General features: G+C 47.9%; 1 protein-coding gene across 6 annotated transcripts in view; it reads right to left on the bottom strand.

The window, feature by feature from the left end:
- NEBL (nebulette) overlaps positions 1–16112 on the bottom strand; it is a 331368-nt gene that overhangs the window by 62463 nt on the left and 252793 nt on the right. For 3 of the 6 annotated variants that reach the window (XM_077154329.1, XM_077154356.1, XM_077154351.1), the window contains exons 9-13: positions 15867–15971; positions 11807–11911; positions 10058–10165; positions 4315–4425; positions 1528–1638 (exon numbers count right to left, since the gene is read on the bottom strand). The exons of 2 other annotated variants lie outside the window; for them this stretch is intronic. In XM_077154329.1, coding sequence (XP_077010444.1) covers positions 1528–1638; positions 4315–4425; positions 10058–10165; positions 11807–11911; positions 15867–15971 — 540 coding nt within the window. The remainder of the gene's footprint in view (positions 1–1527; positions 1639–4314; positions 4426–10057; positions 10166–11806; positions 11912–15866; positions 15972–16112) is intronic. One more of the 6 variants, XM_077154340.1, reaches the window with a different exon arrangement.

Below are 16112 nucleotides of genomic sequence, written 5' to 3'. Positions count from 1 at the left end.
TCCTCTACCATGACCTATCTCCAAGAAACAACAGGATGGGAACACTTCTTATGGCCTAGATTAACGTGAAATGTGTCCTTCAAGGCGATCAGATAGGAAGATGTTGTGTGTATACCTACTCTCTTAAAATACCTTTCCCCAAGTTTCCTTCAATGTATCGAAAGAATGTGAACAAGGCAAAAATATAAATTTTCAAATAAGCAAAATGGTTTGGATTCTCCACGGGGTCTCCATCCCAAACTGTTCAATTAGCCACAAAACTTTGGGAAACGCCACATACCAACCAAGTCATTAATCGGATTTGTTAAACTCCAAAAGACGCATCTCAAGGTCTGCAGCTTTCCCCACTGACCTCCCTGGCGATCGTGGAAGCTTTATTGGCCCGTCATATTTCAAGAGGCCCAGCATCAACTTGCATTCCCTTCCCTTTAGTTTTTGACTCTGGGTCTGTCTTGTTAAATGATGCAGGAAGCAAACTAAAAGAACGCATGCCCACGAGGCCACACCAGGCCCATGGGATGTCACACTGCAGGTGTGGCACAAGATAAAGGATGGCTGGGGAGACGCGATCCTGGGACTTTACCCGGAACTATGTGAAAACAGATGTTCTCTTCCCACTGGGACAGCTGGCTGCAGAAATGAGTTTCCCTGTGGGCAGAAGGCCACCCCCTGGAGAGAGACTCCATGAGTAAAACCAGCAGAGAAGATAACAGCATGGAGAATAAGGAAGGGAGAAGCAAGCACCACTTGAAATTCAACCTGAAGGAAACCGGACCTCAGGACGCGTGTACCCCATAAGCCGATACACCTCCTTTGTTGTTTAAACCAGTTTGAGATGGGTTTCTAGGTTTCTATCACTTGCCATCTGACCATCATCACCATCATCATAGCTTGTTAACCCAGGGGATAAAGCTTTAATGCTTCTCACTGCTAAATCCAGCTGGCCTCCTCTCAGCACTCTGCCATTACTGGATTCCAAAGGGATGATACGGCATAATGAGCCAAGAACGGAAAACACTTCAGAGACATTTCATTCCTACTTGTAAAGTTCACACAAAGCGAGCCCCAGACACTTCCTTTTACAGAGGTTTGAGGAGGGTCCATCACAACCCAGCAAGGACTGGGAGGGGCAGTTGCTTTTTAATGCAGGTATTGATAAGCCCTGATAATACACCTTCTAAATGTCTGCCTTTTACTTGTTTGAAATGTCAAATCAGATCTCATGAAGTTACTTTGGTTTTTGTACTGCCTACCAAACTGTCCATTATTTTGCTATGTAGATTTTCTTTAAAACAGGGAAATGGACATTTATTTCATAATACAGAGAGCAGGGACAGTAAGCATCGGGGTTTTTTGTTTTTTTTTTTTTTTTAATTCACTGATTGGGAAAAGACCAGGAAGACACAGCTGCTTAAAATAACCTGCGCATCAAAGTTGTGGAACATTTATAATCTTTGAGAAAGAATTACAGGTAAGGAAATGAACTGAGAATTCACACATTCTGAGCCGTTAAATAAATATACTCACCTCACTAGCCATTTCAGATGCTCGTTTTGCTCTTTGAATATCAAGAACTTCTGAATTAAGTTCCATTCCTTTCCCTTTTATTTCATTTTCCAAATCTTTTTTATATTCCTTCTAAAAGACAAGAATATTACAGTTCAAAATTTACTGAGCAGCACCTCAATGAGTTTTTTGGTTTTACATGTTTTCTCGAATATTTCTATAAAGGAATGAGCTCAACCACCTAGCATTCATGCTCCTTAATTCCTCCGGAGACTTCAATTTTTCTGCTAATCATGTTCAGGTTACTAGTCTTTTTCCTTTCATCCTTTCTCCCAAAATTCTGATACGATATTGGATATTTTTTTTAAATGTCTTCCCTTTAAAGGTAAGGAAAACCTTTGTTATACAGGCTTTCAATTAATTAGTTTAAGTATGTCTTTGAAAACTATCTATAAAATATAAATCACCCAGAGAAAATAGTTGAAAAAGAATGGAAAAGTACAAAATCAAAAGGAGTGATGAGGCCAAAGGCAGGAGAGGGGAGTTTCCATTTTATTCAACAACTTGTATGTAAACTCAAGTAATTTCCTATAGTTTAGTAATACATAGTTGAATTTCACAACTTTGCATATTGTGTTTTTAAGTAGATCCCAAATGTCCTGTACTAACACTTACATATAACTTTGTATTTTGCTAATGAACTGCCTGTTTTCTTACCAGTTGCATTTTGAAAACAATATATATCTTACTTCCATTCTACTAAGTAACATTAAGGCTCACTTGCCAGATAAAAGATGAAACTTCCTTCAATGATAAGAAACCAGTTAATTCTAGGGTGCATTTTGTGCTCTCCCCTTCTGGCCCAGTACAGCTGCACTACCTGCCCCCCCCCCCCCCCCCCCCCCCCCCCCCGCCCATGAACTGTAACCTTCCCCGCCCTGCTGAGCCCCGTAGGGAATTTTGCTGAGTACTGCAGCCCCGGGATGCGGGAAGCTCGGAGACCTTGACTTCTCCCACAGTGACCTTGGGAGGATTTTTAGGGAGCCTGGGTTCCCACACTGGGAAAATGAAAATAAAGACACTCTTCTACCACTGCCAGAGGGCAACTGAGGGCATCCAGTGAAATGGAGTATAAGACAATGCTGGGAACACTACAGGGCAATGGAAAAGTGAAGAACACAAAGACAATGCAGCGCTAAAGGCTACACTTAGAAAAGGCAGTTCCAGGGCGGGCCATGGCTCAGCAGGTAAGAGTGCTTGTCTGCCATGCCCGAGGGCCCGGGTTCGATTCCCAGTGCCTGCCCATGTGAAAAAGAAAAGAAAAGGCAGTTACAGTTCTGTAAGTCACTGAGAATCCCTTCTGAAGATAAGCCATCTACAGAACTTAATTAAAAGCTTTTGAATCCTATAGTCTTCTGGGCCCTTTCTGTCTTCTGAAGTCTGAAAGAAGACTCATTCAAAAATGAAGAATAAAAGAAAGAGGCAAGGACATGTATGCTAAAGTCATTTATGGATCTAAAAATAGATGGCACGTTGTCACTTGCATGCAAATGATGAAAAGATCTCCATTTCAAAAATTCACCTACAGAGTGCATATCTTTAAATAGAAGATGATACCAGGAGGAAGTCAGTGTTGCTGACCTCTGTGTCTAGCCAGGCCAGATCTAGCAAAACAAAAGAATTCTCATCATCAAACTGATCACCCATAGAAGAAAACATTTTAACTGGCCCCAAGGTGGCAGGCCCCAAAATGGGGACTATGGATGGTTTTCTCTGTCCTGTCCACCCCACTCCCTCCTCCTACGACAACATTTCAACATCCAGAAAGTCTAATTGGAACTGGAAATGAGAAGAGAGAGCAGTCAAGAGCACTGCTGCATTAATTATATGCCGAGTATAGTCCAACCTATAACCGTGAGGCCCACCACATTTGTAAAAGCCGAATGGTGACAGCAAAGAAGGTTCAGGACCCAAGGCTGCTGCACAGGCCACCGACACGCATTCTTTCCATGGTCACAGACATTTTCCTCAGGAACAGTTTCTCCAGTTCAAAAAGTCATGATTAAACAAAGCGCCCTAACATATTCCTTAAGGATGCAAGCAGAGTTGCAGAGTTGGAAGAGGTCCAAGTTACTTTTCAGCTATTAAAAGAAAACCTTTAAATCGATGGACCTTGAGTTTTTAACTGTTAGATTCAAGGACTTTCATAGTCAACAAATTTAATACTTTAATTGCCAGCCAAAATGAACCATTAAGTTTGGGAGGGGGAGACCCTGCTGAGAGTAAATTACAAGGCAAATACCATGTGTCTTCTGCTCTCTGCGGGTATACTATTTCCCCTACTGAGAACACAAACCATTTGCAAACCAGTTCCCCTCCCCAGGCCTTCGCACCTGAGTGCCTCCTCCTGCTCTCAAAGGGCATGATAAAGCTTCCCCGGCTATGACACCTAATCTTCAAAGAATCCTCCTTCCCCACCCATGTCCAAACTATTTTTTAAATAATTGCTGTAAGCCTAAAGAACGAACTGCATGTGAAGTTCTTAAACAGCAATCAAAACACAAAATCAGGATATGTATTTTTCAAGAAATCTGGGTAATTTCTTTCCCAACTTTAAATGAAGACATTAATGTACTTTCCTGTTTCTAATGAAAATGTGAAACCTTATTAGTAACTGTCAAAGTGAGGGAAAGAGTGAAATGGTAGCATCATGAACCCTGAATCAGTAGTGAATGATTAAGAATGACTATTTTCTGGGTTATCTGGCTTTTCTTTTGCAATATTTAATACTAAACAGAGGACTCCTACCTCCTTCAGAAGGCTGGTGATGTACTTTACATGTAAAAATTCTGGAGTCTTGTCTAAATCCAGTGACGGCTTTCCTTTCAGCTCCTTCTCAAAATCCTCTCTGTAAACTTTCTGTTAAAGAAGACAACACAGTGTGTTTAAATTTAGGAAATGTTAGTGACTATTGAAAAGATATTAAAACAAGAGTCCGCAGAACAGAACTTACATAATTCTAACACCTGAGAGAACTCTCATCTCCAGGAAAATAATTCTGAGTTTTCCATACATTTTAGAATTTTAACAAACAAAATCGGAACCAGCAAGCACCCCTCCTTCCAGGAAAGCACTGCGTGCAAGGCTGCTCAGCACCCACCATGTCTACAGCTACAAACATCATGACACGTTGGAGGGAAACCATCGAATCTACTCCTAACCGACTCACACAAAAGAGAGGGAGCCGTCCAGGGGAGAAAAATCGGGCTTGGGTGTCCCCACCCCCGGCAGAGAGAGCCTGTGACCTTCCCGTCCCCACCGCCTCTTCTCTGCCAGGCTTGTGAGTTCAGCAAAGTTGGCTTGGAGAACGTAATGGGAGTTCGGGGAATAGACGTTTCCCTTTGACAGTTCTGGCAGTGAATGTGTGTCTGCCCGTGACGGAGAGGGATGAACCAAGGAGCGCAGGGCAGAGAATCTGATCTTGAACCAGATACCTGGGTCTTCAGGTAACAGCTCAGACTAAGTAATGCAGGGGGGGTAGCCTCTGACCACACCCCGCCCTCGGGCCCCAAACCCTTGACTGTGGTTCTCTGTGTGCCTGCCTTCGATTAAATGCTTTATGACCATAAAGACCGTTTCTATAAAAAAAATCCATCTGTGTGAGATATCTACCAAACAATGGATTTGGTAAATCAATTTGATTTTGATATTGATTTAAATTGCATTGCAGTGATACAGATAAACTCTGCATGAGATGGTTATGAAGGCAAAAGCTGAAGCTATTTCTAAGCTCAAGAAGCACGTGTTACAGAGATGGGTACATGTATAAACAAAGAGATTCTCCAAACCTAAGTGCCAGAAAAAAATGTGCCAGCCCACCCTGCCCCCTGCCCCCCCACACAGCCCGGGCACCACAGGGCAGCGAACGCAGCAGGGTGGGTGGGGAGACCCAGGCAAGGGCACCGGGGCGTCCTGTAAACACGAAATCAAGCAGCTCGAACAAAGACGCTGCGGTGGGAGCGCACTGAATTAGAAGAATTACAAGGGCACCAAGACACAGATCAAGAGACCGTCCTCTTCACAGGGAACTAGGCGAGATAACACGGATATAAAGCAGAATCCAGGCTGCTCCAGGCCAAAGGTGGTTCTTTAATGTTTCCCTTCAGATATTCCACTTCAAAAAGCCTTGTCCTCTGGGAAAAAAATACTATCTTACTGAAACAAGTCATTAAGGATGGCTGATTATGGACCAGAACTGACCAATATGTAACCAGAAAAAAACAAAAAGCCTTCGGTCTGTTCTCTGTTAAGAAAGCTGTGTTTGTGAAACAGAAGAGAAAAACCTTTCAAAGCTAGACTGAAAGATTCCTTCTGGGACACACACTGGCCAAGCCGCTCTCTGGGACTAGGGTGCAGCGAGATCAGCACAAACACAGGTTGGCACCAAGACGGCAGCCGCTGGTCCCAGCAGCAGAGGTACCTCCCTGCCCCCCCCCCCCCCGGGGACACGGCGGCCCAGCCCCTCGGAGGGTGAGAAAGGGGACGCTCAGCCAGACGAGGCCCTTTCCACTGACTTGTGCATTTACCCATCGGTCACGTCCAACTTTGTCTAGCTAAGATTTTAGCTATTTTTTTTTCTAACAGTTAGAGTATTAACCTGGTCCAAAGGTTCCTTCCATTAGGAGAGTCCTGTCTCCTCAAGCCCTGCCGAGAAGAAAGGTAATTGCTGAACCTAAAATACCACCAGCCAATGGTTTTAATTAAAATGTAAACGTCTCACCCATTGCAAAAGAGGATACACCCCCCGTGACAACATCCAAACCAGAATGGCACAAACGAAGAGCCATTACCCACTCAGACCCACAGCCCCCAACTTCAATAAATAAACGCACAACCAGTGTTAACTGTTTACACCAACGCCAACATGGCCAACCAAAAGCGATTAATTAGTTCACGTGGCTGGTTCTTCTTCAGCCTTCAATGTTTTATCTTCCCTCTGCGTGGTGGGGACGCAGGACTGGGCAGAGCAGTGCCCTGGCCCCCCGGGACCAGGGTGCAGGGTGGCATGAGGACCAGCTCAGAGGAAGCCGGAGCGTGCTGGGGGCTGAGAACGCCACAGGCCACTGTCCCCGGAGGGGAAATGCCCAGCTGGGGGACGGGTCTCCTTAGGAGGGTCCATCCACCATGGAAGTTAAAGGCAACTCGGTCTACTCTGCTGGACTTCGACTCTGAAAAAAGACAGCTGTGATTTTTATGATTTTAAGTTTGGGGACTCTTCATGTTCTTAAAGTATGTTTGCTGGAGCACCCACATCGCTGCTCCTGGGGTCAACACTTGCACCTACTTCTGGTCGGGGTCTCACTTGTGACCCAGCCTTCACCGCAACCCACCTTTCCCCTGTGACCCAGCCCTCCCCCTGAACCAGCCTTCCCCATGGCCCAGCCTTCCCCGTGGCCCAGCCCTCCCCGTGGCCCACCTTTCCCCGTGACCCAGCCTTCCCCCTGAATCAGCCTTCCTGGAGGCAGAACCTGGATGTGCCTTCCCCACAAGCTTCCAAGTCTTGTGTGCCAGCAGCCACGGAGTCTGGGTGCCAGCATCACAAGGGATCAAGACGCAGAAGGGAGATGGGGTGTTCAGAAGCACAGGATGGAGGCCCAACTGGGAGAGGGCAGGGGAGGAGAGGGCACCCCTCTGCGGATAAGATGAGGAGAGTCAGGCAGAACCACAGCCTGAGTTGAGCAGAACAGAGAAGACTGCGTCACGGGGAAGGCTGGGCCACAGGGAAAGGTGGGTCACAGGGAAGGCTGGGCCACGGGGAAAGGTGGGTCACAGGGAAGGCTGGGCCACGGGGAGGGCTGGGCCACGGGGAAGGCTGGGTCACAGGGAAAGGTGGGTCACGGGGAAGGCTGGGCCACGGGGAGGGCTGGGCCACCAGGAAGGCTGGGCCACGGGGAAGGCTGGGTCACAGGGAAAGGTGGGCCACGGGGAAGGCTGGGCCACGGGGAGGGCTGGGCCACCGGGAAGGCTGGGCCACGAGGAAAGGTGGGCCACAGGGAAGGCTGGGTCACGGGGAAAGGTGGGCCACGGGGAAGGCTGGGTCACGGGGAAGGCTGGGTCACAGGGAAAGGTGGGTCACGGGGAAGGCTGGGCCACGGGGAAGGCTGGGTCACGGGGAAGGCTGGGTCACAGGGAAAGGTGGGTCACGGGGAAGGCTGGGTCATGGGGAAAGGTGGGCCATGGGGAAGGCTGGGTCACGGGGAAGGCTGGGTCACAGGGAAAGGTGGGTCACGGGGAAGGCTGGGTCATGGGGAAAGGTGGGTCACGGGGAAGGCTGGGTCACGGGGAAGGCTGGGTCACAGGGAAAGGTGGGTCACGGGGAAGGCTGGGTTACGGGGAAAGGTGGGCCACGGGGAAGGCTGGGTCACGGGGAAGGCTGGGTCACAGGGAAAGGTAGGTCACGGGGAAGACTGGGTCACGGGGAAAGGTGGGCCACGGGGAAGGCTGGGTCACGGGGAAGGCTGGGTCACAGGGAAAGGTGGGTCATGGGGAAAGGTGGGTCACGGGGAAGGCTGGGCCATGGAGAGGGCTGGGCCACGGAGAAAGCTGATTCAGGGGGAGGGCTGGGCCACGGGGAAGGCTGGTTCAGGGGGAGGGCTGGGCCGCGGGGAAGGCTGGGCCACGGGGAAGGCTGGGCCATGGGGAGGGCTGGGCCATGGGGAGGGCTGGGCCATGGGGAAGGCTGGGCCATGGGGAGGGCTGGGCCATGGGGAGGGCTGGGCCACGGGGAAGGCTGGGCCATGGGGAGGCCTGGGCCACGGGGAAGGCTGGGCCACAGGTGAGACCCCGACCCGAAGTAGGTGCAAGTGTTGAGCCTGAGCCTGGCACCTCCCTTCACCAGGCACTCGACATGGCAATCCCTTCACCCCCTCTGCCCGTGACAAAAGCCATGAGACCCCACTTCTGGGAGAGATGGAAGCCTAGGTGAAGGGAAAAGCACAGCTCAGGCAGACAGGGAATGGGTGGGGTCTTCATGACTCTGCAGGAATGGAGAAGATGGGTGGAGAGGAGGGAGGCTGTGCTGGGAGACAGGGTGTAACTACAGACAGCACAGCACAGGCGTGTCAATCAGAACACAGCATCAGAGCACGAACAGCATGAGAGACAAGTCCCAGCCCTTGCTGGGGTGAAGAACCTGAGCTAATTAGAGTAGAACCCAGAATGGTGAAAGAGCACCTATTGTAGAGATTTTTGTTATTGAAGATCAGGGCAGGAGGGGGCAGGTCAACAGAGATGAAAGGAAGGAGGGCTTGGGGAAGACAAGGCAAGCCCAGAAGGCTGGCCCCATCCTCCAGAGGACCTTTCCAGAAAGCAAAGCAATTTCTGATCCCTGAGTCCATCAGTGCACATTCATTTAGCAACTTTATACAGTCCCAGAAAACCCACAAGTCAATGCTCATGGGCTGAGGGTCTGCGACAGCCACCATCACATTATCCCTTAAAAGCAAGAGGACAGTCATGGGAAAGCTGGTGCCAGCCCAGACCAAGTCTCCATTATAATGGAAGACACCAGAGAGGATGTAAGAGATGCACACAATGCTTTATACATTGTCCTCCAAATACAGCAAGGTAAACAAAGCAACCAACTCTTCATTTCCTTTTTTTTTTTTACTACTTATCATAGCTTTATATCAATACAACCTGAGAGTATCAATTTATAATCTCAAAATATTAGAGCAGGACAGTCTGTGCTGGTTTGAAACTATTATGTACCCCAAAAAAGCCATGTTTTAATCCTGATCTAATCTTGTGAGGCCAGACCTATCATTTAGGGTGGAAACTTTTGATTAGATTGTTTCCACAGAGACTGTAGGTGTGACCTCTCAGCTGGGTTACTTCCCTGGAGATGTAAAACACCCAATTGGGGGTTGGCCTTTTTGATTAGATGGGGACGTGACTCCACCCATTCAAGGTGGGTCTTGATTAGTTTACTGGAGCCTTTAAAGGGAGAAGCATTTTGGAGAAATCTCAGATGCAGATACTTAGAGAACAGTTACTTCAGAACCAGCACAAGACCCAGACGTTTGGAGATGAAGAAAGAAAATGCTCCTAGGGAAGCTGTTTGAAACCAGAAGCCAAAGGACCAGTGATATCAACCATGCGCCTTCCCAGCTAACAGGTGTTCCAAACCCATCAGCCTTTATTGAGTCAAGGTATCTTTTCCTGGATGCCTTAGTTTAGACATTTTTATAGCCTTAAAACTGTAAACTTGCAACTTAATGATTTCCCTTTTTAAAAGCCATTACATTTTTGGTATATTGCATTCCAGAAGACTTAACAAGCCAAAACAGGGTCTTGTTTGGTAAATCCATATTTACCAAAATAAAGGGCCAGGAAAACCAAATGTCCTGGACAAGATGGCAGAAGCTGAGCTGGGTCCAGAACACAGACCTCCTGCCCTTCCTGGTACAGCACTTCCTTCTAGGCCTACTGAGCATTTTGAATCACGTTTTGGTTCCTTTTAAGTAAATGATAACAAAGTAAAGTGACCCACCTCACTCTGCATCATTTGGGCCTCCTTAGAAGCTTGATATGATGGTGTCTCAACAAATTCAAGCATCGACTTTCCCTTATTTTTCTCATATTCTTCTTTGTATTTAACCTTTATTGAAAAAAAATTATAAAAACATAGAAAGTTCAAAGGCCTTTATACAAAAAGAGCCAAGCAAAATAAATACATGTCCAAAATTAGTCATCTGATTGCTCAAAATCAAATGATTCTGACCATTTTGACTGATCACTGGGTCCCTATGGTTAACGATAAACTAAAGAAACAAACAGGTAATATGTAAAATTTTTGAGGTGATTAAAATAATTCAGAACTACCAAATAATACACTTCTTGGCCTTGTGTAAAGTGTTCAGTCACAAAGCTGGATTTGATTGAAACCAGAGGGAGGAAGGAAGGGAGGGAGGGAGGGAGGGAGGGAGGGGAGGGAGGGAGGGAGGGAGGGAGGGAGGGAGGGAGGAATCACTGTGATCATTAAGAATGTCTGAACAAAACGGAAAGCATGACAGTGATTCTCCAGCTTTCGAACAAGGAAAGTCAATGTTTTCTGGGACTGCTGAAATTTTCCATATATACTGAATGAAATACAAAGAGAGAGCTCCTATGTGATTTTTTTCAGCTTCACTATACATTATTTAATAATATCATATCATGAATTATTGATTTCAAATACAATCAACCCCCATCTTATTTCAGCTTATAAAATAATTGATATATCCTATTTACTCACACAAAAATAAAATTCAAGATATCAGAGTGGTTGGCTTTTTCAGCAATATACCTTTTTAAATTAAATTCACACAAAAACTTTGATCATTATCCTTTTTATTCGGAAAAGCATTTCATTAAAATTCTTAAATTTAATAATAATTTCTCAAATTATTTGATCATTTGTATACTAACGATAGTTTTAATGATAGTTCAATCCAAAACAAACTTTTCAATTTTTTTAACCCTGTGGTGACAACTATAACATTTTAAATTCCTATTTATAGACATATTTTTGTTGCAGAGAAGTATGGTAGAGAGATCAATGAAAGAGATTGAGTATAATAATCAGTTATATCGGTGCTCAATTCTGTGATAAAAGTACAATGAAAATATGAAGCCATAAGTATAAATACGTATAAATTCCAAATGTTAAAGGATAGTTGATTTGTATATTTTTAAAATAAATAAGCATGGGTATCAAATCATTATGGAACTTAGATTCCCACAAAAACACTTACAAGGGTGATGTAAAATGTCATCTTAGAAGGTGCTAGAAATGTCATCCTTTGCAACTATATAAACTCGGGGTTATAAAAAATAGGATATCAACTTTAAAGTGTGGTAGGGAGAAAAGTTTTTCAAGTTCCTTCAGTAGGTGCACAGAATTTTATAGCTGGAAAGGATGGTGCTTTAGAATACACTGATAAGATTGTTTTCCCTTTTTAATAACATGTGAAGTTGAAATGAGAAATTTTAATAAAACCTTGCACCTGGAAAATCACTTCTGCAACTCAACGTGACAAAAGAGCACACGACAGAATTTTCAACCGTCATGAGCTGTGGCCACTGTTGAATTAATTCCTACACTGTAGGTTGCTGTCCATGCGAGGTAACTGTTATTTATGAAGCGCCTTTATGTCAAAACACGTCCGGAGCTCCCACAGCCCCGTGGCCATGGGGGAAACCGCGGGGCGCTCAGCGGCAGGTGGCCTCGCGCGGCCGTGGCGGGGGCTGGACGGCGTACCTGGCTCAGGAGCCTGGTGTTGCCTCTGTGGTGCACGTGTTCCGTGGCCTCCGTGTCAAAATGATACATTCCCTTGTTTTCCTCGAAAACCTTTTTATATTCTCGCTGCAATACAGAACACGAAAATAGGTTTAGAATCACAGAGGCTGCTGATGAGAGCGACGGAGACTTAGGAAGGCAAGCTGAGCCGTGCAGGCGGCAGGAGCTGCCAGGCTGCTACTAAGCGGCTGTGAGTGCATCGCTGGCCACGGATGCGGCTCCTGAGATGAGGAGGCAAAGTGAGGGGTGCCCGGGGGTGGCACCCCAACACTCAGGGTGGCAGAGGGCAGCCAGCACCTCACCACCTGGAGGAGCAGCCAATGCCAGGCAACACCACCGGGAAGCTGCAAACAGGCAAGCAGCAAAACGGGCGATTCATCGTGCCCCTGCCATCGAGCGGGGAGACAAGAAGGAAGGGCTGAGGAAGAGAGGAGCTGGGTCAGGGGAGGAAAAGCCCCATGCAAAGGCTCAGCCAAGGGGAAGATGGGGTCATGGGGAACATGAGAAGGCGCAAAATAATCCAACTAACTTTGCTAAAAGGGGTAGGAGGTGCCTGAGAGAGAAACCGAGGCACCTAGACACGGTCTGTTGAATTTTTAAGGTGGAGAAATTGCATTAAGGCTGCCATCTAGACAGACCAAAAGGAGAGTGTGGGAGAGGCTGGAAGGGGTAAGAAGCTGAGCTTGAGTCCAACGGAGCAGGGAGACAAGTGTGGCTGCAGTTTCTCCATCATGGAGACGGGACACTCTCATGCAAGGAGTTAGTTAACTCAACAACCCGAAGCTGCTGAGTCACAGGGGGCCCTGAGCGTGCCCAGAGGGTTCTGCTCAAATGGGCTGTGGTCCTGCAGGGGTGGGGGTGGGTGTATGCAACCTCTGAAAGCCAGCAGGAGCCAGCTGGCTGCATGAAAGTCCACGCAAGGGTCTCAGGAGATGCTGCAGGGGTGTGAGGTGGGACGTGGGAAGACAGACAGCTGGACGGGGCAAAGCAAGGCCCAGGGCCCCTGAGCTGCCGTCCGCTGGGAAACAGCCCGCGGCGAACAGGGAGTCAGGTCTCGGTGCTTCCAGTTGAGTGGGGAGCTGAGCACGTGTCCCCCAAACTCGAAGCGGAAGTCAGGGAGAAAAGTGCCCCGGAGGTCGCGGGAGCTGTCCGTAGAGATCAGGTTCTAAATCCCGGCCCTCCACTAATTGGAAGTCACCATCATCATCATCAACTTGAAGGATGACAATCCACCTAGAGACTTTATAACACGCTAAAGGTCACTTCGTTACATCTACAAAATAATCGTGATTGAAAAGTAACACACTAGAACATATTCTACTGCTGCGTTAAAATCAGGAATAATCTAACCTAGGATATTATGTCTGGAATAAAGGATAAATACCCGGAAAAGGTGCACAAATATGGTCCCCAACTCAATTATCTATTTTAGTTGTCAAGCATTTCAGAAAGTCCTATAAAAAAATAAATAACAGACACAGAAAGTCAGGACTCACTTTTCCCCAATGAGCAGCGTCTGCTGCCTCCTAGTGGAGGGACGCAGAGTTACACTTTGTATATATTTTGATTTATGTAAAGTTATGAACAAAACCAAAAGCTTCTAGACCTCTATTTTCAAAGTAAAAATGCTTCCTCAAAGACTTAATTATTTGTGTGTGTACAGACGCATAAGGGACTGATTTCACTCTGCACAACACTACACGTTAAAATAAAGAATTACGACTTGAATCAAACACTTCCAGAGGTCTTTTAAAAACGGCCATTTATAACAAACTGACAACTAATTTTGGTAGAATGTCTGTTTATTGCACATTCTCATGCAATATTTTCATAAAAGTAAGTTATGTTTATGGGTCAACAAAGTCCCCTTACTTTGCATCAAAAGTTAAAAGAAGGGGATTGTAATACGCAGTAAATGTGAGCCAATGTACTGTTAAACATCGTTAATAAGGAGATATTTCAGAGTAACGCATTTTTCAAGTTGTAAACTTTGTCCTATCATCTTCTATGGGAGAATAATCTGTGGTCTATCTAGGCAAAAGCAATGCCCAAAACACAATTTAAACTTTATAAGCACAGTAGAAAATACGTTTATCACATTGCTGTTTTTTCTCTGTTGAAAATAAGTTAGACAATTGATTTTAAACTGTGATTTTTCCCCACCATTTTGAAGATTTTTTTTAAAAGGTCATTATTCTCGAAAAGAACATCACCTACGCCTGTCACACATTCTTCCAGCCATCAAGCTTTTGCATCCCATCAGGATGTTTTATTGGCTCACTTACACACGAAATCCCATGTCACTAGGAAATTCAACCCAAGTTTGGGAGAGAAATAGTTAAGGGCAAAGGTCACATCAGTGATCAAATCTGGACACCCAAGACTGAACACTGAGAAAGCAGGAGCTCAGTGCACAGAGCTAAATTGAATTTTAGAGGCATGCCCCTGAGCCAGGAGGGAACATGAAATGCAAACAGTACGCTCGGAAGCAAACGGACACACGGAGAGGCACAGGGGCGAGGTCTGGAGTATGGGGTGGGGACAGCATGTCTGAAGCATCCAGCACTGAGTGCCAAGCCTGGGCCTGGAGCAGGGCTCAACCCTGCCCAGCGGCCCAGCCCAAGTGCAGGGTGAGTACTAGGGGGCGGTTACAGCCCACGGAGCACACGTCAGGCAGGACGGCCGCGCTGGCCTGGAGAAAGGAGGACCGCAGTGATCAGCAGAGGCCGAGTTCCCCCGGAGGGCTCCGGGAGCCGGCTTTGACCACAGATTTTAAAGCTGTGGCTGGAGGCACGCCTACTGCAAGCAAAGATTGCCATTTTCCAGTTAACCTGTGCCTGTCCAAAGCAGATGTGCCATAAAACAATACTGAGGCAGGCCAAGGGAGGGAGCAGAAAGGATGAGCGAGTTATGTTAAAATAGGCATGGAAATTGTTGGAGGGTGGACTGTGGTTCGTCACCATGGCCGGGCATCTGGAGAAGGGCATGAGGGAGCCACAGGTGAGCCGGCTGTGTAGCCGCAGCCCTTGCAGCCAGGGCCGTTAAAACCACATGGGGGGACATGGGCTGGGCTGGCCACTTGGGCCGTGTCCCCGGGTATGTGAGTCAGGTCAAGGACAAGGCGCCCTGCCCTCCCAGGAGGAGGTGGAAACCATCCCCAGACTAAACGTCTGGTGTGGATGCAGCAGACACGCCATCGGGATTCACTTTCACAGACAAGACATTTAGGCCTAGACAAACTGCCTGCCGGCCCCCTCGGCCCTGGGCTCTGACCTGCAGTAAGTCCTAGAGCCAGCCTTAAGGCCTGGAGAAAGGGGGAGGAGGAGGGAGCACGTGTGCCCAGACTCAGCAGTGCGGTTGTAAAACAGGAGAGCCTGGTACGAGAACCTCCTGTGTCCAGTGCCAGCCTTGGGGGATTCACGCAAAGCTCGCCACGACTTTCTAAAGGGATCAGTTGTTGGGGAGAGGCACAGGCACCCCTCAGCAGCCCCCTGGCACCCGATGGCAGTCCCACAGTTCCCTGCCACCCCATGCAGCCCCCAGGCACCCCTCAGCAGCAACCCGGTCCCCCATGGCAGCCCCCAGCACCCCACAGCAGCTGCCCAGCACACCACGGTAGTCCCCGGAACCCTATGCAGCTCCCCAGCACCCTACAGCAGCTCCCCGCCATCCTACAGCAGCACCCCGACACCCCAGGCACCCCCTGGCATCCTATGGCAGCTCCCTCCTACTCCATGCAGCCCCAGTACTCCATACAGCCCCCAGCACCCAACAGCAGCTCCCTGGCACCCCATGCAGCCCCCAGCACCCGACAGCAGCTCCCTGGCACCCCATGCAGCCCCCAGCACCCGACAGCAGCTCCCTGGCACCCCATGCATCCCCCAGCACCCGACAGCAGCTCCCTGGCACCCCATGCAGCCCCCAGCACCTGACAGCAGCTCCCTGGCACCCCATGCAGCCCCCAGCACCCAACAGCAGCTCCCCAGTACCCCATGCAGCTCCCCCAGCACAGCCCACTTACGCCGCTCAGCATTTTGCTGGCTTTCAAAACGTGGTCTAAAAACAACAGATTTGGGAGACCTGACACCGGGTCATGCGTATTTTGAATGTCTTTCCTGTACTTCACCTATGAAAATAATATGGGACAAACACCATGGAGAAGACAGCGTTGTGCCTTTGCACAAATACGCGGTAAAGCGCTCTCAGCCGTCGGATGACAGCTGGGCTTGCCCGCTGCCACTAGGTGGCGCTCGCTTACTGCTGGAGG

Source organism: Tamandua tetradactyla, chromosome 1, assembly GCF_023851605.1.
Source record: "Tamandua tetradactyla isolate mTamTet1 chromosome 1, mTamTet1.pri, whole genome shotgun sequence".
NCBI classification, from domain to species: Eukaryota; Metazoa; Chordata; class Mammalia; order Pilosa; family Myrmecophagidae; genus Tamandua; species Tamandua tetradactyla.
The sequence above is the reverse complement of the archived record's forward strand: the minus strand, read 5'-3'. Positions and strand labels throughout refer to the sequence as shown.